We start from the raw sequence: 27994 nt of genomic DNA, 5'->3' as shown, positions 1-27994 counted from the left end.
AATTAGGCCATTCAGCCTCCACTATTTCATCTTGGCTGATCCATTTCCCTCTCAACCCCTGTGATAATGGAAGGGGTTGAGATGCTTTGTAGGGGCTTTGGAATTGTTCTTGGATCAATTGATATGTGACGATTATCACTTGGTAATCAGAGTTGGAGGCTTGTCTTGTGTGTGTGAGAATGTGGGGGTGGGGAGTGGAAATGGGGCTCGTTTTGCTGTTGTTGTCTCATTTTGTTCTGTTTTTGTTTCCAGTTGTGTTTTTCTGTTGAACATTGTGGATATGCCATGTTGACGCTGGAATGTGTGGTGACACTTGTCGGGCTGCCCTCAGCACATCCATGGGTGTGTTGGTTATTAATGCAAACTGCACATTTCACGATATGTTTTGATAAATCTGAATCTGATTTGGCAGCTGTTAGTGTTCTTTAACTGTACTGCTTGTGGGGTTTAGCTGGGGTATAATTTACAAACATTTGAACCCTGGAAAGATCCCCAGTGATCCCCACTGGAATCCGGACTGATTTTATATGTCAATAAGCAAAGACTGAATTATTTTATATTATCATGACACACCCACAACACATGTTCGTCACCACTTGCTCATATCATAATGAGGTGCAAGTGCATCATTAAGAAGCAGAAAATGTAGACTTGAGGGGAGGAGGAGCGAGCAATCTCCAAAACAAGAGATTGCTGATAAAGTCAACACCATTAACATAGCTAGCAGAGCCACTGACTTGCAGTACCAGAGAGCCAGCTCAATTGTGACCTTGGGTGCTGTCCGTGTGGACCTTTCACATCCTCCCGTGACTGCATGGTTTTCCTTCCAGTCTTCCTGTTTTCTCCCATATCCCGAAGACGTGCAGGTTGGTAGATTAACTGGCCACTGTAAATTGCCCTATTATGTAAGTGGAAGGTAGAATTTGGAGCGGTTTGTGATCAGCTGAGCCTTGCCCTTTGAGTTTTTGGTCGGTCTACTCTTCAAACTGTGCAAGTGCTGCTTTTTGTAAGGTTCCTTTTGTTAGTTTTTTCTCAAAGTTGTAATATTAAAACCTTATTTTTTGTAAGCAAGGGCTTTGATGGTAATCCAGGCCTAAGTTTGCCAGAATCCTGTTTCTAATACGATTCTACATTTTTAATGGTCTGATGGGGGAGATTCTTGCCCGATGTGGTTTTGACTCACAGACTGAAAGGTGCTTGACCCTGTGAATCATACAGATCTCAGCCAGGGCTGCTGCTAACGTGATCCAGTTTGCCTTTGCCATTCCTGAGAAAGGATGTATAATCTGTTATGGCTTCTTGTCTGTCAGAAGCCCTGTGTTTCGTGCTACATTAAAGTGACAGGCCCAGAGCCCATAGAGTGAGTGTTGTATCTAATATCCTGTTGACTAAATGCCGTAGTTGAGTTACTAATAACTGCTGTTAGAATGCAGCCAGTGCTCTCTGTGCATCTTTGGTCACCACATTACAGGAAGAAAGTGCAAGAACGAGGGAGGGGGTGAAGGAGATTTACCGTGAGATTGACGTTACAGGCCGAGACCCTTCGTCAGGAAGGGTCCTGACGAAGGGTCTCGGCCTGTAACGTCGACTGCACCTCTTCCTACAGATGCTGCTTGGCCTGCTGCATTCACCAGCAACTTTGATGTGTGTTGCTTGAATTTCCAGCATCTGCAGAATTCCTGTTGTTTACAGTGATGTTCCTTGTTTGGAGGATTATGCTCAGGTTGTTTTTATTGTCCTTGAAACAAAGGTGATTCCGCTTGGTTGTAAGATTGATAATGAGGGAACACAGATTTGTTGATTGTCAGATGGTTGAGAATACAGCTGGATTTTGTTTCTAAACCCAAAGTGTAGTGGGGGTCTGGAACTTGATGCTTGAAACAACAATGGAGCCATACTCCCTCAGTGTATTTAAAAAGATACCAGGGTGTGCAGTTGATGAGCTGCAGACTACAGACCAAGAGCTGGGAAGTGGGGATAATAAGTAGTATTTTTGGCTAGTGTGGAGACTGGGAGGTAACCGGCCTCCTCCTGTGCTGCTAATTGTTCCAAGTTTTGTCTCTTAGGGCATAAGCTATGGTGCAGCAGCTCGTCTCTTTTCTCTGCGAAAGCTGAAGGCGGCGATGTTACAATAGGGCTAATGCTGCTGCCATTCAGTTTTCATGGTTAAAAACGGCAAGTATTAAGTCGCAAATGCAGTCTTCCCTGAGGATGAAACTTCAAAAAAGAGGCCAGTCATTTTGCTGTCTGGTAACCCTGCTGGAAGTTGTGGGTGGATTCTGTCTGTGGGCTGAACTGACTCTGTCCAAATCGAACATATGGAAGGTGGCTCTGTGGATCTGATGCAACACAAAGCTGTCAGTGACTGAAGCCGTTGAGATGGCCTGAATTCAAGGAAGACAATCTGGGGGAAAATATTGTGGAATTTTTTGCCAAAGTCTCAGGGTCAAAGTGCATCTTTTCAGAAAGAACAAATGAAGATGCTAAAAAAATTACATCAACTGTCCTAAGCTCCCAGTCAATTCTGAGTATTTTCCTTTTTAAAAAAAAGTATTCACCAGTAATTGTGTTCTAGTTGAAACAAAATCTCAGAGGTAACTTTATTTTGGCACAGGTTTAAAAGTGAGTTAATAAGACAGCTGCGGACTTTCTTTTACACCAGATGCTTTGACAGACTGTGTCTTCCAAGAGACTTAGGTCACTGAAATGCAATTATGGGAGCAAAACTATATGATTCTTATCCACTGGAATTTAGGGTATCTGCTATATCGTGGTTACGTGAAAAAGGAAATGAGCCATCTAAAGGAAGCTACCCAAGAGCCAAATTATAGTAGATACCCCTAGCCAGTTTAGAGAATGTTTATTTGGACTGAATTAGGGAAAAATATTTAAACATTATAAGTGATAAAGGAAGTCTTTTGTTGATGTTGGATGTCTGACAGTTGGGAATGTGAAATGAACTTGGTGGGGGGACTGTCTCAGATCTCACCAGACGGATATGAATTTTTGGTGGATAATGTTCGGAGTCAAGATCTTCTGGAGGCCACCGTGTTTTGAAAACCCTCCATTTCCCCTAGCTAGGTCCTCACTGTCACCTTCTGGGTTAGGTCACTGGACAACCAATGTACAGGGTGAGTTTCTTCTCAGGCTACAGTTCATTTGCTTGTTTCGTGCTTGTTGCGTTCTACACTGCCCTCTGCACTGGCCGTTACTTTTTGGCTTTTCCCGAACGCGAAGTGAAAGGAGTTAAAGCCATTATATCGGAAGCTTCAGTTTCAGCATCTGCTTTAAAAGGACATGTAGCTCCTTTGAACAAGGCTGTGTGCAGATGATGGTGGGTGGGTATTTCAAGATTACCGACTGCTTTAGTATGTCGAGTATCTGGACTGCAGCTGAGAGTAAGATGGTAAAATAAAGGAACCACGAAAGTTCAGTGAAGTTACTCTGTGATTTTACAGAAGAGAATTGGTGGTATAATAGTAAAATGTGATTTGAGTGTTCATTGCAACTTCTCTTTTATAACTGCAGTTATGACTCTCCAGTTCCTTTGTGTACATCCCCCCCCCCCCGATATTTACTGAATTGTTTAAGTCTCAGGTCTCAGGTTTTTCAGGGTTATCTTCCTGAAACTGCCCACCTCCCTCTTTATGATTTTCATTAAATCCAAGCTCCTAAACTTCTGGTCAGCTCTTGTGCCTCTTGCCTCGATTTGTGTCACTGACGTCATCTGTTTATGTGGCTGTGATGCTTTGATGACCTTTGAGGCAGTGGAAGTTGTCTGGCTACATGGACTTGTGGTCCAAGAGCAAAGGTTGTTACAGGGATGGCACTCTTTGCTTGGCAGTATGCAGTGGTACATTATCGTTTACAGAGGTAACTTCAGTGCCCATTTTCCATGCCAACGGTTGTACTGGGGCTTTATGATTGGCATCAGGCTCTCTGAAGGATGAAATGTCTACCTGGAGCAACACTAGGGAGCCCAGAATTACACAATCATTAGCCTTTTTCATTTGCACAGTGCAATATTCAGTAAGTCAAATGGGGCCTCAGAAAAATTGCTACAGGGACATCAAAATTTATGTTTATTATTTGGGTTCATCAGGTGTCTGCACATTGGTGCCCACCACCCTTTGGTTCCTGACCTATGTGGTGTATTGAATTTTTTGGGCCTGAAATTCCTTTTGATGGTTAATGAGGCAGGAGAATAGAAGGCAGACTGGGGGAAACATGATGCCAAAGCTGAGACATTTTTTTTTCTGACTCTGCTGATAAATATGCCACCCTCTGCTTTTTGTGAGCATTTGATGGATGTAATGAAAGCACTATGACGCTGGCCATTTACAAGGTTAACATTTAATAAAAGCCCCTCAGGCCCGTTCCAGAGATGAAATATTGATGGGACAAACTGCTTGTGTGGATTTGCATTTCACTTGGTTGACTGCAGGGAACAGCCACCTCAGCTTTGATCAGTGGGGTGAGAGGCACTGTCCCAGCAGCACTGACTGATTCTCGAGCCCAATTATTTGTGACAACCACTTCAGTGAGAAAGAGAGCAGTGCAGGAGAATGGGCCCTGTAATGTCATGATGCAGCATTGTTTGTCTTCTCAGTAACATTTTATTGTTGTCATTCTCAGTAGCTCCTGGAGAACGTTGTGGCTAATAATGAATGAGGTGAGGTTGTGCTGCAACAAGCAGCCCTGGAATGAGAAACTGCTTCACTTTGGTCATGTTAGTTAAAGGACAGATGCTGACACGAGTATTGGCAACACTGTCTTCCTCTCTGAAGAATGTCCTGGGTCTCTTGGGCTCCTACTAGATAGGCAGCCAGGTGTGTGGATTAACACAAAGGTGACATTGGCACCATTCTAAATTGAATATTTATTTCCTTACTCCCCTGGTTCAGGGTTAAGAGTACCACTAACTAATGTAATTCAGGATCTGATGATATGCTGGAGTACAGCGTTATGCAGTTTGGAGGAAAGATGAAAAGGAGCTGACACCTACCACTTGCTGTGGGTATTTGAAGCCCTGAAGGAGCTCGCCATGGTGTTCCAGTCAATATGCTGTCACAACCAATGCTCACAAAACAGATTTACCTTTAATATTAATAAAACAAGCCTTCAGCCTGGTTGCCTCATTATAGGTAGAAGCATTAGAGAGGGTGCAGAGGAGTTTTACTAGATGCTGCCTAGATTAGAGAGTATGTCAGAGAGCATGATAGGTTGAGCAAGCTAGGGATTTTCTCCTTGGAGTAAAGGAAGATAAAAGATGACTTGATAGAAATGTACAAGATGATAAGAGGCGTAGATCGAGTGGATAGACAGATAATTTTTCCAAGGTTGGAAGTGGCTAAATCGAGGGGTATACATAGAAACTTAGAAAACCTACAGCACAATACAGGCCCTTTGGCCAACAATGCTGTGCGGAACTTTCCTACCTCAGAAATTACCCAGGGTTACCGATAGCCCTCTATTTTTCAAAGCTCCATGTACCTGTCCAGGAGTCTCTTAAAAGACCCTAATGTATCCACCTCCACCACTGTTGCCGGCAGCCCATTCCACGCATTCACCACTCTCTACGTTTAAAAAAAACATATCCCTGGCATCTCTTCTGTACCTACTTCCAAGCATCTTAAAACCGTGCCCTCTCATGATAGCCATTTCAGCCCTGGGAGAAAGCCTTTGACTATCCACACAATCAGTGCCTCTCATCATCTTAAACACCTCTATCGGATCTCCTCTCATCCTCCGCTGCTCCAAGGAAATAAGGCAGAATTCACTCAACCTATTCTCATAAGGCATGCTCCTCAATCCAGGCAACATCCTTGTAAGTCTCCTCTGCACCCTTTCTATAGTTTCCACATCCTTCCTATAGTGAGGTGACCAGAACTGAGCACAGTACTCCAAGAGGGGTCTGACCAGGGTCCTATAAAGCTGTAACATTACCTCTCGGCTCTTAAACTCAAACCCACGGTTGATAAAGGCCAATGCACCGTATGCTTTCTTAACCACAGAGTCAACCTGTGCAGCAGCTTTGAGTGTCCTATGGACTTGGACCCCAAGATCCCTCTGATCCTCCAGACTTACCATTAATACTATATTCTGCCATCATATTTGACCTACCAAAATGAACCACCTCACATTTATCTGGGTTGAACTCCATCTGAACCTCAGCTCAGTTTTGCATCCTATCGATGTCCCACTGTAACCTCTGACAGCCCTCCACACGATCCACAACACCTCCAACCTTTGCGTCATCAGCAAAATTACTAACCCATCCCTCCACTTCTTCATCCAGGTCATTTATAAAAATCACGAAGGGTAGGGGTCCCAGAACAGATCCCTGAGGCACATTACTGGTCACCAACCTCCATGCAGAATATGACCTGTCTACAACCACTCTTTGCCTTCTGTGAGCAAGCCAGTTCTGGATCCACAAAGCAATTTCCCCTTGGATCCCATGCCTCCTTACTTTCTCAATAAGCCTTCTTGCATGGGGTACCTTATCAAATGCCTTGCTGAAATCCATATACACTACATCTACAGCTCTACCTTCATCGATGTGTTTAGTCACATCCTCAAAAAATTCAATCAGGCTCGTAAGTCACGACCTGCCTTTCACAAAGCCATGCTGACTATTCCTAATCATATTATGCCTCTCCAAATGTTCAAAAATCCTGCCTCTCAGGATCTTCTCCATCAGCTTACCAACCACTGAAGTAAGACTCACTGGTCTATAATTTCCTGGGCTATCTCTACTCCCTTTCTTGAATAAAGGAACAGCATCCTCAACCCTCCAATCCTCTGGGACCTCTCCTGTCCCCATTGATGATGCAAATAATTTAAATGTGATCGGAGGAACGTAGAAGGGGATGTCGGAGCTATTTTTTTTATATATTGAGATAGTTGTGGGTGCATGGAACACCCTGCCAAGGATGGGTGGTAGAGGCAGATATATGAGGGGCATTTAAAATGTTCTTGGACACCTGAATAATAGAAAGATAGAGGGCTATGTAGGAGGTAAGGGTTAGATTGACCTTAGAGTGGATTTAAAGATCTGCAGATTCGTGGGCCAAAGGGCCCTTCTTGATTAACTGGTGTCTGTTCTTCCTGGGGCTTTGTGAATTGACTATCCTGACTGTAGACTACTTTAGGATGACCTGCAATCATGAAGTCTGTTGTTGAAATCCTTTTTGAATATGATTGAGAATTGGTGTACACAGGCTGTTGTAAATCTAGTCAAGAAAAAAAGAAGGGCTTACGAAAGGTTCAAAACACTGGGTAATGACAGAGATCTAGAAGATTATAAGGCTAGCAGGAAGGAGCTTAAGAAAGAAATTAGGAGAGCCAGAAGGGGCCAGGAGAAGGCCTTGACGGACAGGATTAAGGAAACCCCCAAGGCATTCTACGAATATGTGAAGAGCAAGAGGATAAGATGTGAGAGAATAGGACCAATCAAGTGTGACAGTGGAAAAGTGTGTATGAAACCGGAGGAGAGAGCAGAGGTACTTAATGAGAACTTTGCTTCAGTATTCACTATGGAAAAGGATCTTGGTGATTGCAGGGATGACTTACAGCAGACTGAAAAGCTTGAGCATGTAGATATTAAGAAAGAGGATGTGCTGGAGCTTTTGGAAAGAAGAATGAGAGGTGACCTGATAGAAGTGTAAAAGATGATGAGAGGCATTGATCGTATGGTTAGTCAGAGGCTTTTTCCCGGGGCTGAAATGGCTATCACAAGAGGGCACAGTTTTAAGGTGCTTAGAAGGAGGTATAGAGGAGATGTCACTGGTAAGTTTTTTAAGCAGAGAGTGATGAGTGCGTGGAATGGGCTGCTGGTGATGGTGGGGGAGGCAGATACGATAGGGTCTTTTAAGAGACTCCTGGACAGGTACATGGAGCTCTGAAAAATAGAAGGCTACAGGTAACCCTAGGTAATTTCTAAGGTAAGGACATGTTTGGCACAGCTTTGTGGGCCGAAGGGCCTGGGTATTGTGCTGTAGGTTTTGTATGTTTCTGTGAACAGTGATCAGTTGAATAACACTCTATTGCTCTTCAGTCACAGAGCATCTTGAACGTTCTTGTCTTTGCTGCCTGTATAAGAATAGCCCTGAGGTAACAGAGCCATCAGCATTGCATTAGAATATTAACCTCAATTGTATTTTCCATTTAATGAAAGAAAACTTTGAAATAACAACGTGGCATTCACAACAGTAGATGTCAGAAGTAATTGGAAGGAGAATCGATCGCAGAATTGCCCTCTGACCCTGAGATGAGTGCTGTTGACCACGGCCCTGTGCCCAAGGGAGGTGACCTGCAACCCGTCAGCTGTTTGTGGAACTCACAGGTGCTGCTGTGGAGTGTATTTTCTCCACAAATATCTTGGCATGCTATTCACTTGAGAAATGTTCACAAGCAGCTGCGGCCGAGGGAAAGAGTGGAGAGGGTTCAAGGGCAAAAGGTGGCTGCTTCTTCTCTCTCACATGTGAGATGTTGCAGAGACGGTCAACTTTTACCCATGGCCAATAGCCAGGCCAGACTAAGATCAGGTTTTGCTCCTGGTATAATGCTTTGCTAGCAACGTTTAACCACACACCACCTCGTATTCTAGCTTGGATAACCCACAAACGTCTGGCATTGACTCTGAATTCTCTAACTGCGGTAACTTCTCCTTCTCAATCTCTTTCCTTTCTTCTCCTCCACCATTGCCTTCTGCCCTTCTCTCCATGCTCTATCCTCTTATCAGATCTCATCACCTTCAGCCCTTTGTCACTTCCACCTATTACGTCCCAGTTTCCGTCACCATTACCATTCTCTCCTTCCTCATCTCCCTCCTTACCCGGATCCACCTATCACTGCTAGCTCTTGCTTCACCCCTTTGCTCTACTTTTTTACACTGGCGATCACCCTTCCACCTTTCAGTCTGGATCAGGGATTCCCAACCTTTTTTGTGGCATGGACCCCTACAATTGAGCGAGGGGTCTGTGGACCCCCAAGCTTCGAACCCCTGGTCGAGATGAAGTACCTTGACCCAAAATGTTGACTCTTTATGTTTCTCCACAAATGCTGTCTGACCTGCTGAGTTATGCCAACACTCTGTGTTTTGCTTCGGAGTCCAGCCTGTGCAGTCTCTTGTGCCACTAGTATACAAATGGAGACAAAATCATCACACACACTAAGTGATCCAATTCAGTGGAATATATTCTTTTTTTAAAAAAAACCTGCCAATTAATTAATTAATGCATTATGGAAAAAATACTGTTAATTTCCTCAGCATTTAATACCTTTGCAATAGGGCACAACTGCGACTGGGTTTTATTTTAGCTTCATCCAGTTGACCTCTTAGAGATTTGTAGACAACTGCAATGAACATGTATTGTTGAAGCATAGGATCCCGGAGGAATAATGTCATTACCAGAGGGACAGGGAGAATCAGTAAGAAAGCACACAAACCATTGGGCTGTTATCTTTACATGCTTCAGCCTGAAGTCTCATCTACAATAGCTAGGGTGAAAGTCACAGATTAATTTGCGTATTATTATCTTGAGGGAAGGAACATGTTGAGTATATTGCCTGTTGAATGCTGAAGCTGTAACATGTCCAAATAGGATTCCTCCTCAGGTAAACAGTAATTATATGCTCATCAGTCAACATTGTGAGAAGGCAATTACTGTAATTTAGCGTAAACCTCAACCTGGTAATTGAGAATGTAATTATGTATAAACATTGCTTAAGAATTCCACAGCAATCAAAGCCGAGCATGTGATATGGGCTGTGGAGCCCATTTCATAATTTTCTGCATGTTGCATGAAGTCTGGGTGATCTGCTTATCAGCAAGCTGTGAAGAAGGTGCAAGGAATAGTGATAACATTAGTAGTTTATTATAAACTGCAGTTTACTGGCTGGTTGTTTGGTATAGAGAGCTTGCTTTTAACAAATGCTTTGTGAATTGAGGTGAAAGAGAAGTGATGTGGAAACAAGATGGTTTTCATTTAAAAAGTTCAAAATATTTTTCTTATCAATGTACCTCTATGTCGCCATGTACTGTCCTAAGGTTCATTTTCTGGTGGGCATTCACAGTAGACACAATGGAATCAGTGAAAAATTACACAGAAGCAATGACAGACAAACAACCAAATGTGCAAGACAAAACAAACTGCAATTAAAAAAAACAAGAATAATAAATAAAATGAATAAATAATAAATAATATTGTGAACATGAATTGTAGAGTCCCTGAAAGTGACTCCATAGACTGGAACAGTTCATTAACACAAAATGCTCTGCGCAGATGCTGGGGTCAAAGCAACACTTACAACATGCTGGAGGAACTCAGCAGGTCGGGCAGCATCCGTGGAAACAATGAGTCGACGTTTCGGGCTGGAACCCTTTGTCAGGACTGAAGAAGGAAGGGGCAGAGGCCCTGTAAAGAAGGTGGGCGGAGGGTGGGAAGGAGAAGGCTGGTAGGTTCCAGGTGAAAAACCAGTAAGGGGAAAGATAAAGGGGTGGGGGAGGGGAAGCAGGGAGGTGATAGGCAGGAAAGGTGAAGAAGGAAAAGGGGAAAACACAATGGGTAGTGGAAGGAGGCAGAACCATAAGGGAGGTGATAGGCAGCTGGGGGAGGGGGCAGAGTGACATAGGGATAGAGGAAGGGAGGGGGAGGGAATTGTAATTCCCTCATGGTTCCACCTCTTTCTACTACCCATTGTGTTTTCCCCTATTCCTTCTTCACCTTTCCTGCCCATCCCCTCCCTGCTTCCCCTCCCCCACCCCTTTATCTTTCCCCTTACTGGTTTTTCACCTGGAACCTACCGGTTTTCTCCTTCCCACCCTCCCCTCACCTTCTTTATAGGGCCTCTGCCCCTTCCCTGTACGGTCCTGACAAAGGGTTCTGGCCGGAAATGTCGACTCATCATTCCCACGGATGCTGCCCGACCTGCTGAGTTCCTCCAGTGTGTTGTAAGTGTTGCCTGGAACAGTTCATTGTTGAGGTGAAGTTATCCGTGCTGGTTCAGGTACCTGGTGGTTGAAGGGTAATAACTGTTCCTGAACTTGGTGGTGTGGGATCTAAGGCTCCTGTATCAGCGCCCCAATGGCGGCAGCGAGAAGAGAGCATGACCGCTCTTTGTAGATGTGCTTAATGGTGGAAAAGGTTTTTCTTGTGATGGACTGGGCTGTGTTCACCACTTTTTGTAGGCTTTTCCATTTTTGGGCTTTGATTTTCCCCTACCAGGCCACAATGCAACCAGTCAGGATACTCTGTGCATCTACAGAAGTTTTTCAAAGTTTTAGATGACATGCTGAATCTGTGCAAGCTTGTAAGAAAGTAGAGGAAGGATGTTGAGGATTTGGAGAGGGAGCAGAAGAGGTCTACCAGGATGCTACCTGGTTTAGAGGGCGTGTACTATCATGAGGGGCTTGACAAACTTGGTTGTTTTCTTTGGAGTGGCAGAGGCTGAAGGGAGATTTGATAGGGGTTTATGAGAGGCATACATAGAGTAGACAGGGAGCATCTTTTTTTTCCCCGAGGTAAAAGGAAAGGTACGTTGCATCCGTAGTTTCTCCGGTTAGCGGACGATTTCCCTCCACGCCTCTCTGATGTAGTGGGGAACCGCGTACGAGGCAAGATACAGCAGTGGTTTGCCATTGCCTTCTGCCGGGTGAGTTTCTAAAGAGACCACCAGCTCGTAACCCAGCACGGATGGAAAGTGTGCAGGGGAGCCGGCTGGATTCCCCTGCGTGCTTTTCATCCGTGCTGGGTTACAAACTGGTGTAGAAATGCCTAATACCAGAGGGCAAGCACTGAAGGTGAAAAGGGGTAGGTTCAAAGGGGAGGTGAGGGATAGGTTTTTCTCTCAGAGAGTGGTGGATGCCTGGAACGTACTGCCTGGTATGGTGATAGAGGCAAATACATTAGTCGGGTTTAAGAGATGTTTAGATAGGCACATGATTATGAGGAAGATGGAGGGATATGGACATTGTGTAGGTAGGAGGGATTCGTTTTTGATTTACTTTTTAGCTAGTTTGGCACAACATTGTGGGTCAAATAGCCTGTCCTAGTTGCACTGTTCCATGTTCTTTGAAATGGCACTCATGTGCTCCTCCCAGGACAGATCCTCTGGAATGATAATGTCAAGGAATTTACAGTTACCGGCCCTCTCCACCTCTGATCCCCTAATGAGGACTGGCTCATGGACCAATGGTCCTTCTGTAGTCAATAATCTGTTCTTTGGTTTTGTTGATGTTGAGTGAGAGGTTAGAACAGTACAGCACAGTACAGGCCCTTCAGCCCACAATGTTGTGCCGCCCCTCAAACCCGGCCTCCCATATAACCCCCCGCCCCCACCGTAACTTCCTCCATATACCTGTCTAGTAGTCTCTTAAATTTCAGTAGTGTATCTGCCTTCACCACTGACTTGGGCAGTGTATTCCACGCACCAACCATTCTCTGAGTAAAAAACCTTCCTCTAATATCCCCCTTGAACTTTCCACCCCTTATCTTAAAGCCAAGTCCTCTTGTATTGAGCAGTGGTGCCCTGGGGAAGAGGCGCTGGCTGTCCACTCTATCTATTCCTCTTAATATCTTGTACACCTCTATGTCTCCTCTCACCCTCCTTCTCTCCAAAGAGTAAAGCCCTAGCTCCCTTAATCTCTTGTTGCTGTTGTAGTTCTATTAAAACCTGCAAAGTGTTAACATAACTTAAATTTAATGATTCCCTCTATGTCATGGAGGCTGCCCCGTCTCTGGTGGTGGAAAGCTTCATGAGACATCACGTGCTCCTTCCACTGATGCAAAGGCCACCTCAGAGGAGGAGCAGGCAGTTTGGGCTCCTCTGCTGAATCAGCACGTGCCACCTCGGCCAGGTGTAAGATAAAACCAGAGACCCCTGAGTGGTCCCTTCACACTGGGTGCCCAAAGGTCAGGAGCTTGAGAGTGAAGTGTACCCAGAACTTGAGCATGGCTTTCAAGTATTCAAAGGGGTTGCAACCACCCACATACCACGAATGCAGGGAACACAGACTCACCAGGCCACCGAAACGATGAGCAGTCTGAGAACTGGTGAATGTCTTTGGGGAAACTCTACCTCAACCTCACTTCGCAGCATACTCGACCCCAGATCTTCAGTGCAAAGGTGGAGGGGGAGTGGTCTCCTGTTTGGATTGGTCTCCACTGAGTATAGCCCTTGGTGCCAGAAAACAGAAAAGATATAATAGACCACCACGGCATGCCCAGATGATAGACAAGGGCAAGAAAATGGAGAGTATGCATGTGCTTGTCTTTTGTGGAATGGTGTGGAGGTAATTTTGGGGAGTCTGCTCTTGCTGTGTGGGGTGGGCTCACAATGTGGGTTTTCAGGCTTAGATCAATCCGCAATACCAGCTGGGTGGGTGTGTGGTGTGTGTGTGTGGGGGGGGGGGGCGGGGGGGAGGTGCTGGGCTGGGGTAGGAGACAGTTAGCTCAGCGGGGATCATTCAATGCTCCAAAGCCCCAGATGGTAGGCTGCAAGCTTTGGTGCCTTGCAGCACACTGCTCAGTCAGTAACACGTATCTTTCTGAGGCCCAGATACTAGAAATAAGAGATTGTGTGATGTTTGAAGGCAGGAGTAGTTTTATGTGTCCTGACCAGTGTTTGTCACCCAATACAATCTTTGCGTATCTCAGTCTCTTTTGTGGAAGCCTTCTTGAGTATATTCCTGCATTATACCAGTGATACGATTTCCAAATGTTTAATTGGCTTTAAACCTTTCGGGATGCTATGGAGTTTTGAGAGACTAAGTATGAAAGCCCTTTCCTTACCTCCTGGCATCATTCACCACGTTAAAAGAACTTGTCTTGACAAGAATTTGCCAATTTTATGTACTTTTTACTGCAGCCAACTTGAAGCGCAGTCATTCAGAAAAGCAGTTTTGAACAGTGAGTTCCAATAAACAGCAAAGAAGTAATGACATTAGCAATTTGTTTCTGAATAAAATTTGCTCAGTCCATTAGATGTCTACTCTTCAAAGTTGTAGCAAGGAATGTGTGGTATCCACCTATTTTGATATCTTATCCAGAAGATGGTACTTATAACGGTGGTGTGTTCCCTTGATATTGCACTGAATTCGAGATCCAAGTCTTTGAAAGTAGGGCTTGAACCAACAAGCTACTCTCGGAAGCAAGTGTGCTACCAGCTGAACCATGGCTGACACACCGAGCAGGTTGTTATCAGATTACTTCAGTTTGATTTATTACGGAGTCAAGAATTTCCGTGTAACATAATTCTCATTCAGCCTTTTAGAAGAACCCCTTTGTGGCTAAATTAATTTGCAGCACGATTTTGCCAGATTAGTATACAAACCGTGGGAAATCCCTGAGGGAAGTTTGTGTACACCGGGGAGACTTCAAAGCAGCACATACTGGGCAAATGTAATTTAGTATTTCACCAGTGGATGCACTTGTTAAAGAGAGAGTCTCTCCAGGTTGTGAATATAACTGCTGATTAAAGAAACGTACTGTCTAGGAAGCATCTCAGACCTTAATGCCTTTGCAGTACAAGCCTGGTGGTAGGTGGGTGGGGGGAGTGGTGAATCAATCTGTTGAACAGACATTTGGGGAAAGCATGTAGGCAGAGGCTTTGTATTTCTATCGACTATTGCAAAATGCTGCTTTGACAGCTGACTTCCAGTTTGGTATAATGGGCTAGGCCTGAAATATAAAACTAACGCAGTAATAGGTGGGATGCAACTTTCCTCCTTGAATGTGAGGAAATTGAGCGTTTGGATCTTATGAGGAATCTTTCCAGGATTTGAGACAAAACATGCATTTTGCAGTCGAGATCAGTGCCTGAAAATTTGTAATTTGTCAACGGTTGTCTTGAGGAGTTCAGACTGCAGAAGTCTTGGTGTTAATATAAAATAGTTTCTCCTTCCTTCTCCCCATGAAGAGCCAGTTTCAAACTGTAATGCGTGGATGGGCAGTCAGAATGGCCAGAAAGATTCATCCCCAGCACCCCCACCCCGCCAAAGGATCACAGTGGGAAGGTGCTCCTAAGCAGTTGAGTGCGCCCATGGCTCACTCATAGGTGGGTACCCATGACAGTTGGGCATTACTAGCTTTCAATTCTGGGGGAGGGGGGTAGTGTGTTGTTTAGCAACTCAGGAAATCTCAAGGAATACAGGGAACTGCTTTCTTAGAATCATGGCTCCTGAGAAACTATTTATAAAGTGAATTCCCATTAGTTCATTACACCATTAAAGCTGAGATTGCATTATCCTGATTCCTTGTTAGACTTCCAATTCCATGCTTACCCAAAATACAAGCAGAGAAAGTTCCAAATTCTTACCCCCAGCTACACGACTCCATTGTGTTCGGTTAATACTTACCCACGCTATCTCGGAGTGATTTAGTCTAGAGTTTTTAATGAGAGCAGTTAACATTAATTTTCCCACACCACAGTGGTCTTGCTTGCTGTCAACCAAGGGTAGAGCTATCAGACTAGATGTGAGTAACAGAGGGCTGGCGTTATTAAAGATGCACTAAATGTATAACAGTGCTGGATGGAAAATATAAGAGCATTGCATTTGAATCAATTCCCATGCACAGGCTTCCAGCTCTGCACTCGGTGAGAACATATCCCGGAGATAAGCAGGCCAGGAAGTGATACTGAGATTTCGGGTTGACAAATTGATACAAAACACATGTTGAATGAGTGTAAAACTGCAGCTGCTTCCACCCAGTTGTTTCAAGTCACTTTAAGCAGCGTTCCACTTTCACCGAGGGGGAAAAATAAAACCTGACTTGAGGCAACAGTTTTCTCCACTGCCCCAATAAGGACTTGTGGAGGATATAAACGGAGGTGTATATCAGTGGCAATTGCTGATTTCCCAAACTGGCTTCCCCAAAACGGAATATATCTAAATCTCCAGAAACAACTATTAAAAAAGAATTGCTTCTTCCATTGCCAGATAAATTAAGGATCTTTGTATATCTTAGTAAGATCGCAGTGTCAGATATAAAGAGGTAGGCTTCAATGTTTGAACTGTGCCAGATTGCAATCCTACCTAAAGTTTTAATATGATTAATTTTGAAAGGTCCGAGTCCAGTGATTTATGTAAACCTCGAAAGGCTGCGCAATTTGTTATTTTCATGTTTAAAAGAGGGGAAAAAAAGGACTTGCTGCTTATGCTACTCCTTTCATAATACCAGGATGCTTCACAGGTTAAGTAAGAAACTCAGTAAGCCAAAACTGTACACTGAAAGCTCCCAGAATCAACTGCGCAATGACAACTAGAATTTATCTTTTTGAGTAGTTACTGGTTGGGGATAAGTGCTGGCCAAAGACAATGGAGAGAGCTCTCTTGCTTCCTGACAGTACTGTATAGTGCTGAAATGTTTTCAGTTCTTTTTGAGAATGGGTGATTACTCAGTTTAATGTGCCATCTGAATCCACGTCCTCTGGAGTTCAGGACTCCTTCAGGAATGACCCGTGTGCCTTCGACCTTTGCGGCTCAAGTTTTTGGGATTAGCAAGTCCGCCTTTGAGGTACAATTTGCCTCTGCGCTGAGGCAGTGGAGTGGAGGCCATCGGTTCTTCACTGCTCTGAGAGTATCGTGCCCGTGCATGGAAGCATTCCCATACGCAAAAGGTCTTGTATATTCTTAAAGCATGTACAGGTGTGTTACTGTCAAAGCCTGCATTTATTCCATTGATGTCGTTGCTTTCATGAAATGGTTATAATAATAGTAATAACACTTTATTGATACCGAGTGGGAAATTTTTTTTGTTACAGCAGCAACGTTTAAAAACACACTTAGCAGTGTGCAGACTTAACTAATAATAAAGTACAGAAGAATAATATCCACAATAATAATTTACCAATGCGCAATAATTTGCAATAGTGTGCAATAATGATGTTTGAAATAATAAAACAGAGACTATTGTACTGTGATGTGTGTTCTCCTGTTGCACAGAGATGAACTGTTGTTCTGCTTATTGCAGTTGGTAAGAAAGATTTTCTGTCACCATCCTTGTGACGGTGGAGCTGAATGAGTCTGTTTGAAAGGGTGCTCTGCTGCTTATTCAGTAGGTCATGGAGAGGGTGTGCCCGATTGTCCATAACTGTTTCTTTAGTGACCTCCTCTCCACCACTAACTCAAAGGAGTCTGGGTTATAGCCAAGGACTTTTTGATGAGTTTATTTAGTCTTTTTGCATCACCAGCATTGATGCTGCTCTCCCAACATAAAGCCACAAAGAAGACTGCACTCACTACGACAGACTGGTAAAAGATCTCCAACATCCTGCTGCACGCATTGAAGGATCTCAGGTTCCTTAGAAAGTAGAGTCAGCATTATGAGCTGCTTTGAACTGTCAAGGTTGGTTGATGAGTGAAGGTGCTGTTGGGAAAGAAATTCCGGGATTTGGACCCAGTGGTAATGAAGGACTGGCAATATATTTCCATATCAGGGTGGTATGACTTGGAGGAGCTTGGCCTTCCAGGGGGATAACGGTTGGGTGGTGCAGTGAGGAAGCATTGGCAAGATGGAGTTGTGCACGTTGTTGATGGTAAGTCTGCAACCATGGTGTATCAGTGGGGGAAGGGGCAGATGTTTAGGGTGCATCAGATGGGCTGATTTGACCTGAACTTAGTTGCCTGTGGTGTTGAAACTGTACTCATCTGTGCAAGTGAGGCATATTCTGTCACATTCCTGATGTGTGTCGTGAAGGTAAGGGATAGGTTTGAGACATCTTCAGAGGAGCCATTCACCAACAAATTGTGGATGGTTCTGCTGAGTTTCTAGTCAAATGTCAGCCTAGTTGAGTTGTTAATAATGCCCATGGAGTTGTACAGTGCAGAGAAAGGCCCTTCCTCCTATTCATTCTATGCCAATGACCATGCACCCACTTACACTCTAACTACATTGATTCTTCCCCCATTCTAGCCAGACCCCGTACCACTTATCTACATACCATTTACTGTGGCTAGTTAATGAGCTGCGGGCCTTTGGGTTGCAGGAGGAAACCGGAGCACCTGGGGGAATCCCCCATTCAGTAGTCCCCACCCAGGGGGAATGTACAAACACTACACGAAGAGCATGGAAGGTCTGGATTGGACTCCGGTGAATGGAACCGGGGTGGGGGAGGGTGCGCAAGAGCTCCACCAGCTGAGCCACTGCGCTGCTCGTGGAGGGGAGCTGTTTCTGTCGCACTTGGGTGAATATTTATCAATCCACAACAACCCCGCCCCAAAGTCTGAATACTGTCCTGGTCCTGGTCCTGGTCCTGGCCCTGCTCTGCACTCAGACTGAGATTAGGAGGTGTGAGTGCAATTGAAGGTGGTGCTATGATGAACAGATGTTCCCCTTGCGTACTTGCTGATGGAGGGAAGATGACCAAAGGCTGCACTCTACCCTGAGGAATTCCTGCGGGGTGAAATAATTGACCTCTGGCAATCACAACACTATTCCTCTGAGTGAGGTATGACTCTTGCCATTGAAGTGTTTTTCCCTTAATGCCCATTGACCTCAATTTTATTTGAGAGCAGTAACCCCCACCTTACTTCTAGAATACGCGCGGAAGGCAAGGTTAAGGTCAATGGTCCTAGTGAAATCCCCTCTGAATATCAGTGAAGAGTATTTGGTGAGAAGCTGCAGCCTGAAATTGTTGTCTGTATTCTGCCTCTCTTTATAAACATTTCAAAGTAGCCAGAACTTCATTTGCTCAGATTGGATTTAATCTCCTTATGGGACAGAACATACCAGGGTGATTTTCCATGTTGTAGCAAAGGACCATTTTGATCGCTGTACTATAACTTCTTAGACCATAAGGCATAGGAGCAGAATTAGGCCATTCGGCCCGTCGAGTCTGCTCTGTCCTTCCATCATGGCTGATCCCGGATCCCACTCAACTCCACACACCTGCCTTCTCGCCATATCCTTTGATGCCCTCACCGATCAGGAAAAAAAATCAACTCCGCATTAAATATGCATGGACATGGTCTCCACAGCAGTTTGTGGCAGAGCATTCTACTGATTTACCTTATCTCTGTTCTAAAGGGTCGCCCTTCAATTTTGAGGCTGTGCTTTCTAGTTCTTTCAACATTTGGTACGTTTCAATGAGACTTCCTCACATTCTTCTAAATTTCAGTGAGTACAGGCCCAAAGCTGCCAGATGCTATTCATATGTTAGCCTCTTCATTCGCAGATCATCCTTGTGAACCTCCTCTGGGCTCTTTCCAATGACATCACATCCTTTCAGAAATGGGGTCCAAAACTGTTGACAAGTGTGTAGTCAAGTGTGGCCTGACTAGTGTCTTATAAAGGCTCAGCATTATCTCCTTGCTATTATATTCTATTCCCCTTGAAATAAATGCCAACTTTGCATTTGTCTTCTTTACCACAGACTCAACCTGTAAATTAACCTTCTGGGAGTCTTGCTCGAGGACTCTAAATCCCTCTGCACCTCTGAATTTTGAACGTCCTCCCCATTTAGATAATGGTCCACACTATTGTTCCTTTTATCAAAATGCATTATCATACATTTCCCAACACTGTATTCCATCTGCCACTTTTTTGCCCATACCGCCAACTTGCTTAAATCTTTCTGCAATCGCATTGCTTCCTCAGCACTATCTATCCCCTCCATCTATCTTCATATCTGCAAACTTTACCATAAAGCCATCAATTCCATTATCTAAATCATTGACAAACAATGTGAAAAGCAGTCGTCCCAATACTGACCCCTGATAAACATCAATGCCAGCCAACCAGAAAAGGCCCCTTTTATTCCCTCTCATTGCCTCCTGTCAGTCAGCCATTCCGCTATCCGTTCCAGTATCTTTCCTGTAACGCCATAGGATTTTATCTTGTTAAGCAGCCTCATGTGAGGCACCTTATCAAATGCCTTCTGAAAATCCAAGTAAATGGCATCCACTGCCTCTCCTTTGTCCAGCTAGCTTGTTACTTCCTCGAAGAACTCTAACAGATTTGTCAGGCAAGATTTCCCTTTACAGAAACCATGATGACTTTGACTTATTTTATCATAAGTGTCAAGGACCTAGAAACTTCATCCTTAATAGTAGACTCCAACACTTTCCCAACCACTAACTAACTAGCCTATAATTTCCTTTCTTTTGCCTTCTTTCTTTCTTAAAGAATGGAGTGACATTTGCAATCTTCCCGTCCTCCAGGACCATGCTAGAATCAAGTGATTCTTGAAAGATCATGACGAATGCATCCGCTATCTTTTCAGCAGCCTCTCAGGACTCTAGGATGTAGTCCATCTGGTCCCAGTGACTTATCCATCTTAAGACCTTTGAGTTTGCCTCACAATTTTTCCTTTGTAATAGCAATAGCACTCACTCCTGCTCCCTGACACTGACAGACCTCGGACACGCTGCTGGTGTCTTCTACAATGAAGACAGATGCAAAGTACACATTAAGTTCACCTTCCATTTCATTGTCCCCCATTACTACCTCACCAGCATCATTTTCCAGTGGTCCAATATCAACTCTCACCTCCCTTTTATTCATTATATAACTGAAAAATCTTTTTATATCCTGCTTTTTTAGTTGTCTGTTGTTAGATTTTAAAAGCTTCCCAATCATCCAACTTCCCACTCACTTTTGCTACCCTATAGGCCCTTTCCTTGGCTTTTATGCAGTCTTTAACCTCCTTTGTCAGCCCTGCCAGTTGCCTACCCCTGCCATTTGTGAACTTTTTCCTCTGTGGGACATATCTATGCTGCGCCTTGTGAACTATTCCCAGAAACCTCAGCTATCTCTGCTCTGCCGTCATCCCCACCATTTCTTAACTGGAGTTGCAACTAATTTGAAGTAAAAGTCAATGCTGACAAATACCAGATCAATTAGTTCCGTCCCTCATTGACTGAGAAAGAGGACAGGCAGGTGCTTTTTCAGTACCGCTCTCTTAATAAGCATCCGTTAGTCTTGCGAGACCATGGATCTGCGCCTGGAAAGTCTTCACTCTCCAGGGCGCAGGCCTGGGCAAGGTTGTATGGAAGACCAGCAGTTGCCCATGCTGCAAGTCTCCCCTCTCCACGACACCAATGTTGTCCAAGGGAAGGACATTAGGACCCATACAGCTTGGCACCAGTGTCGTTGCAGAGCAATGTGTGATTAAGTGCCTTGCTCAAGGACACAACACGTTGCCTTGGCGGGGGCTCGAACTCACGACCTTCAGGTCGCTAGTCCAATGCCTTAACCACTTGGCCACGTGCCCACACAGACACCGCTCTGTATGGGATGGTAAAGAGAAATGTATGTTTTCCAGCAGCCTTCCTTTTATTGAAATTAGCAAAATGGCAATGACAGGCACACAGCAGATTGCTTTGTATCATTGGTGATACTTATGCCAGCAGACTGCCATCAAAGGAGCTAATGACTAAGGGGCTTTTTATTGAAATTATTGGTAAAGAGATATCAGTAATGTGTCAGATGCAGTAAACTTAAGATAATCTTCTAATTATTTTATTTGGGAAATCTAAATGATAAAACTGTACCAAGCCCCAGTGGTCGGATTCATCCTCTGCTATGGGTTTTTTTTAAAAAAATGTAGTTTGAGGGAAAAAAATCAAAACCACATTAAGATTTTGGGCCCAGTCCAATTTAAATCTCTCCTCCCTTTCCTGCTAACTTTTTCTGGAGGTTGTTTTGATGTGTGACGAGGCAACGTTAAGATCTGGCAGTGGAGCCAAATATTAGAGGATGTAATTATTTTACATGTTGACTTTTGGAATGGAAAGCCATTCTGAACTGACTTTTAGACTAAAAACTTCATACCATATCTTTTTGAAGTAAGAGAGAAAAATTATGCAGGCTAGTTTGAGTTTTGAAATTTCTTATCAATCCCTATTTACTTGTTCCTCATCCTCACTTCAAATGTCACTGATGCCCTTTTATTTAGTCCCATGTAACCCCAGGTTGCATTTATATAGTTGACTTGTGTTGAATCTTTTGCTAGTATTACAATCCAGTCAGGTAAACATATTGGCAAAGTACTTGGTTTTAGCCCCCTTTATCACTACTTGTGATTTTAGTCGTCTTGTAAAAAAAAATGCAGCAGCATGCCAGCAAAAGAGGTCATTATGGGATCTGTTTCAGTCTGATATATCTGGCACTCACTCTGATTTTAAGCAGAATGGAGTGAAGGCCTCCTGCAAGTGTTGCCAGGTTTAATTATTGACAGTGGTCTAGAAAATGAGTCAAGAAGCTTTAGGTTACCAAATACAGTTGATAATACTGTTATGAGTGAATTCTCGTTGGTTCTTTACATTATCAAAGGGGAAAACTGAATGATCCTGGGTAAGGACTTCACTTAACTCCCCTATCTGTCCTATATCCATTCTGTGTGCCAGTTCTCATGAGATGGAGCCAAGGGCAAGATGTGGCCTCAATTCTTTGTCACCTTACCTGACTTTGTGTCTCCCATAATGGGGTGATAGACTGGGGTTGATATACTTTCTATTGTAGAAGGGTACAGCAGTCAGAGCCATAAATGTCTCTAGTAAGTCAAAAGAGGAATTTGGGGAAATGTCTTTGACACAGGGTAATGAGAAATGGGAACATCAATAGTGCAGATGTATTTAAGGGAATTTGTTCAATACGAAAGGAAGAGAAGTGTAGGTGATTGGATTGGACTACGTATGGTGAGAGGAGCCAGCTAGGTTACCTGACCAGTTCTTGTGTAGCCAATTTTGTGGTCCAGACCAGCTTGTTAGAATGTGATGAGCTAAATAAACATTTTACCTGAGTGCATTGAATTAAAGAGCATGGGAAATGAAATTTAAAGACCACAAAATGCTTCTTTTTTGGTCCTTTCTAATACTAATGAAAGAGCTTAGGTTGACTAACCTTGAGGGAAGTTTATTATTTGGCATTATCTGTGGATGGAGCAGATGAAGGTCTCAACCCAGAATATCAGTTGACCGTTTTTACCCACAGATGCTGCCTGACCCATTGAGCTCATCCAGCAGTTTGTTTCTTGCAGTGTAGAATCCTAACCCACCTGAAGTGTCCAATCCAATCTAAATGACCACATTTCCGGTAACCACCAGAAAAAATGTCGACAAAATGCAAGGTAAGAAGTTGTCTTGGGATGAGAGCTTGAGGAAACTTAAATTTAAAAGAATGCGAGGTAGTCTCATTGAGATAAATGAGCGATGGGGAAGATAGTGAGACGCTGATTTCTCTGACGGGAGAGGGTGTCATGTCTTGGGATGAGTGCATGTAGTGAATTAAGGAAGTGAATGTAGTGAATTTACGGTTGTAAATCTCGGAGTCCTACCGCATTGACACTGGCTCTTCAGCCTGTTTGGTCCATGGCCACCAAGATTCCCTCCATTTGACCACCAGACTTCCAATCAGGATGGCGCCTGCCTGCATTGCTCCTTTAGGTGACAACTTATGGATAGATCATGAAACCATATATTTCACTTCTTCTGTGTCTTTTATGTTTTTTTCTGTCTGGAATGTGATTCTGGAAGTGTCGGAACCCGTGATTTTCAGTTTGGAGATCGTTTGGGTATTTCAGCACTCTGCAGTCTCTGAGAGGATTCCAGGAGGCAGAGCAGTGTGCTGCCATTCTTTTCTTTCTTGGTTTCATATCTATCTGGAGAAGAGGAATTTCAGAGTTATATACTTTGGTAATAAATGAACCTTTGAACCCTGGCTCTTATTCCCTTTAAACCTTTCCTATCTAAATCTGTACGAACCTTTGATAAGGGTAACGATTAGCTTTATTTGTCATATGTACATCAAAATGTGCAGTACAAAGCGTTGTTTTGCATCAAATCAGTGAGGATTATACTGGGCAGATCACAAATACTGTATTAGCTTACTTCTGATGCCACAGCTCTCCTGTAGGTCTTTGGAATGTGGGAGGAAACTGAAGCACCCAGTGTCACAGGGAAAATGTACAGGCTCCTTACAGACAGTAGTGGGACTTGAACCCCAATCGATTTTAGAGCTGGCGCTGTAGAGCACGGTGCTAACCGCTACACTACCACGCCTCCCCATGCATTTGCTACAGAATGCTGCAGCTGCTCCACTGTTGAATAGATTCGTATTTGAGACTGAAACGTTACTGGTTGTAATCAGAGTGAATGAGTGCTGGGATCGTGATCGGAGAAAGGACAAACCTCAATTGTATTGAAAGGCTGGAGGTCTGGCAGTTTATTTTGTCTGGGCAAATCAGCTGCAGATATGATCAGTCAGAGGTTTCAGACCTCTGGGTAACATTGTGACTGCTGTGCAGACACTGAATCATTGTGCAAACTCAGACCAAACAGCAGAGTGACCTCCTCCTGCCTTTGGACACACGCCCCTGTCAGTCTCCTGCTGCCATGTATGTCTGACAGGATGACCCTGAACTGGAATGGCAGTCATTACATCCAGCCAGTGTCATGGCTGTTAGGAACCTGGCAGAGTTGGTGCTAAATCATTCTGTTTTATGATGGATTTAAGAACAAGAGATGAACTGAGTTTATTACTGTGATAGAGTTCAAGTGCAGAAAAGGTGTTAGAGACCTTGACCTCTGGAATGAAGGATATCTGGGAGCAGTCAATGCTGCAGCAGGGGAATGCGATTAAACAGCCGCTGGAAGCTGTGTGTGTTTTTAGGACAGTCATTTCAAGTCCAGCAGCATTTGAAGAACAGGTTAGCATTGAGTGGAGTTACTTTGTTAGGAATGTTAACTTTCAATATATTTCAAACACAAGAGATTCTGCAGATGCAGGAAATCCAGAGTAGTACACACAAAATGCTGAAGGAACTCAACAGGTCAGGCAGCATCTACGAACAGTTGTCATTTCGGGACAAGACCCTCATTCAAACTGAATTGGGTTTTCCCTGAAGATAGGTTAAAATCGTGCCTGTTCATTCTCTGCACTGCATCCTGAGCACAGTTTGTGTACCTCCTGGGTGAGTCTGTATGTTGCAGTTGACAATACTGATCACGCTCCCCTTTACCATGGTTTTGGTAAGCAGCGGTACCTCATTGGACGATTCCAAACTAAATGTAATCACTAAAGATGTGGAAATGTTTCAGAGTTGGTTCACAGGATATGCCCTGTTTATATTGGAACACGACACACTGTAAGTGTTGCATTATGCAGGAGATGGTGCGCCAACCTCTGAATCAGGAGACTGAGAGGTCAGTTTGCATTTGAGACTGGAGCAATCCAGGGAAAATAGAGGGAGGGAGCGGCAGCTTCAGACCTGTGATAATAAATCTTCAAAACCAATGAAAACACTGAGTGATAGGAGAAATGAGATCCTGGAGTTCATAAATACTGGCATAGAGTACAAAATAGTGCAGATGATGGAAATTTGAAATAGAATCAAATAGAATGCCAGGATGATCAAGGACATGACCCGCCCAGCCAACACACTTTTCGTCCCTCTTCCCGCCGGGAGAAGGTTCAGGAGCTTGAAGGCTCATATGGCCAGATTGGGAACAGCTTCTTTCCAACTGTGATAAGACTGCTGAACGGATCCTGACCCAGATCTGGGCTGTACCCTCCAAATATCCGGACTTGCCTCTCGGTTTTTTTGCACTACCTTACTTTCCCTTTTCTATTTTCTATTTATGATTTATAATTTAAATGTTTAATATTTATTATTGATTTGTACTCCAGGGAGTGGGAAGCGCAGAATCAAATATCGCTGTGATGATTGTACACTCTAGTATCAATTGTTTGATGACAATGTAGTATAAAGTATAAAGTAGAATCAGAAAATGTGGAACTATATTAAAGTTTTCTTTTCTCCTGTGTCCTTTTATTGGTACATAAAATCTCACTGGCCTCTGCGAACTTAAACCATATTCAACCGAACTGCCCTCACCCTCTTTAGCAGGTACCTTCACTTGATCACTTCTGGTCTTTAATCCACCATCCCGCCAACAGCTGAAAGACTTTTCCCTTTTTGTTCTCTCCTTTCCTCAGCCTTTCAGCTGTTTCATTTCTAATTCCTTTTCCAGTCTACATGAAAGCCCATCATCCTGAAATGTGTCTCCTTCTCTCCCCGTGGACGATGTCTGACATGCTGAGCGAAAACAGATGAGTTGTGTTTCACATGGTTTGGCCGTGACGGGTGTATTGTGTCCAATGCTGCTCATTGCATTTCAGGAAGGATGCAAGGTCATGAGGGGATGGGTTTGAAGGAAGCTGTGGGTCAGAGTTGGAGCAGGATTTTTCTGACCGTAATATATTTTGCGATCCCCCATGGTGAACAGACCAGCACATGCCAAATTTAGTTCTTCATGATTGCTGGACAAGGAAGAAGATTCTGCCACTGATTGCACACTAGTCAACTTGCCGATAGTTGAATGATTGGAAGGACAGAATAGAACCAGTATGCAATGTCCTTGATAGCTAAATAGTAGCCTCCAGACCTCTAAGCATTAAAATGAAGACTCAAGCTATCTGCTGGAAGAACTCAGTGGGTGGAGCGGCATCTGTGGGTGGAAAGGAACTGATGATGTTTCAGATTGCCACCCTGCATTTGACCCACAACATTGACATATGTGTTACCAGTTGACATTTCCTTTCCCACACATCCCACTTGTCCCCGCTAAGTTCCCCCAGCAGATTTTTCATTGCTCTGCATTCCAGCCTCTGCAGTCTCATTATCTCCACTCAAATGAAGATTACAGATTGAAGGTTGAGGGTGGGGGGAGGGCAAGGGAGAACAGCCCACACCAGTGGAGGTGTATTCCAGTGGGATTCAGCCTCTTGTAGGGTCAAGGTGATGTGTAAAAATTCAGCCTGAGCCCTCAGTCCTTTGCAAATAAACTCAAAACTTCCCTTTTCTCAGTCACTTTTTCCATGCAAGTTAGATATTACATGTTTAAAATGAAGTACAGAAACTGAGTAACTAATGAAAGCAGGAAATTATTCCATTTTTCCTAGTTGCATTTTGTGGCGTTGCCTTATTAGAGTGGTTGCTGCATTCAACCATGTCCTTAGTTCCCCAGGGTGGGGATTCCAGGCAGGCATTTGGGTCACAATGAGTACACAGCACACTGCAAGCTACAAAGCGACCTTTCCCTGTCACCTTCCACTGTGGCTGAATGTGCACCAAATGGCTACCTACCTTAGTTATTTCTTCATGTAGATGGAGACTGGCATTTAGTGATGCCCTACTGTTAATCAGATTCAAGATTATTATCACCAATATATGTTGTGAAATTTGTTTTGGGATGGTAGAATAGTGCAGGGTGTAAAAACTTTTGAGGCTACAGTGAAAAATAAATAATAGTGCAAAAGAGAATTGTAGTGATCATGGGTTCATGGATCACATGAACAAGTGCCTGGCAACTTTATCCTTTCTCTAAGCCCATTTGTCATGTGTAGAAGAACCCATTGTGTTCATCGTTTTTCAAAGCTTTGATTAACCTTTTACCTGCTGCTATGAAAGCACAGAATTTGGCTGTATTTGGGGATTTTTTAACATCTCTGTAGAGAGAATCACAGCTGTCTTTTGTGAGTTTAGCAAAAAAAAACCCCAGTAATGCACACTTTAGTGCTGCAAGTATAATTTATTGAATCTGACGTGCATGAGTTACTGTGTCTACGGCTCAGAGCAGGCCAGGCCAAACAAGGGCTACACCAAAAGAGCAAAATGCTTGCATTTTGGACAACTTACAATGCAATCATTTAAAAGTCGTTGGATTTGGAGACGTTTGATGCACAGCTTCTTCTGAAGTTTAAGAATGAGGTGCAAAATTACATTGTGGGCCGAAGGGCCTGTACTGTGCTGTACTATTCTATGTTCTACGGGTGGGAAGTTCAAGGGGGATATTAGAGGAAGGTGTTTTCACTCAGAGAGTGGTTGGTGCGTGGAATGCATTGCCTGAGTCAGTGGTGGAGGCAGATACACTGGTGAAATTTAAGAGACTGCTAGACAGGTATATGGAGGAATTTAAGGTGGGGCGGGGGTTATATGGGAGGTAGGGTTTAAGGTTCGGCACAACATTGTAGGCCGAAGGGCCTGTACT

At 43.9% G+C, this 27994-nt stretch overlaps 1 protein-coding gene across 4 annotated transcripts in view; it reads left to right on the top strand.

The window, feature by feature from the left end:
• The window catches only part of LOC140202724 (PDZ domain-containing RING finger protein 4-like), a 475245-nt gene that overhangs the window by 106253 nt on the left and 340998 nt on the right, over window positions 1–27994 (top strand). Inside the window, exon 1 of one of the 4 annotated variants that reach the window (XM_072267958.1) lies at window positions 2957–3131. The exons of the other annotated variants lie outside the window; for them this stretch is intronic. Coding sequence (XP_072124059.1) covers window positions 3123–3131 — 9 coding nt within the window. The 5' untranslated portion in view covers window positions 2957–3122. Of the gene's footprint in view, window positions 1–2956; window positions 3132–27994 lie in introns of those variants that run through there. 4 annotated transcript variants of the gene reach the window in all.

The sequence above is a fragment of the Mobula birostris genome, chromosome 9 (genome assembly GCF_030028105.1).
Source record: "Mobula birostris isolate sMobBir1 chromosome 9, sMobBir1.hap1, whole genome shotgun sequence".
Classification (NCBI taxonomy): Eukaryota; Metazoa; Chordata; class Chondrichthyes; order Myliobatiformes; family Myliobatidae; genus Mobula; species Mobula birostris.
This window is presented reverse-complemented; position numbering and strand designations above follow the sequence as displayed.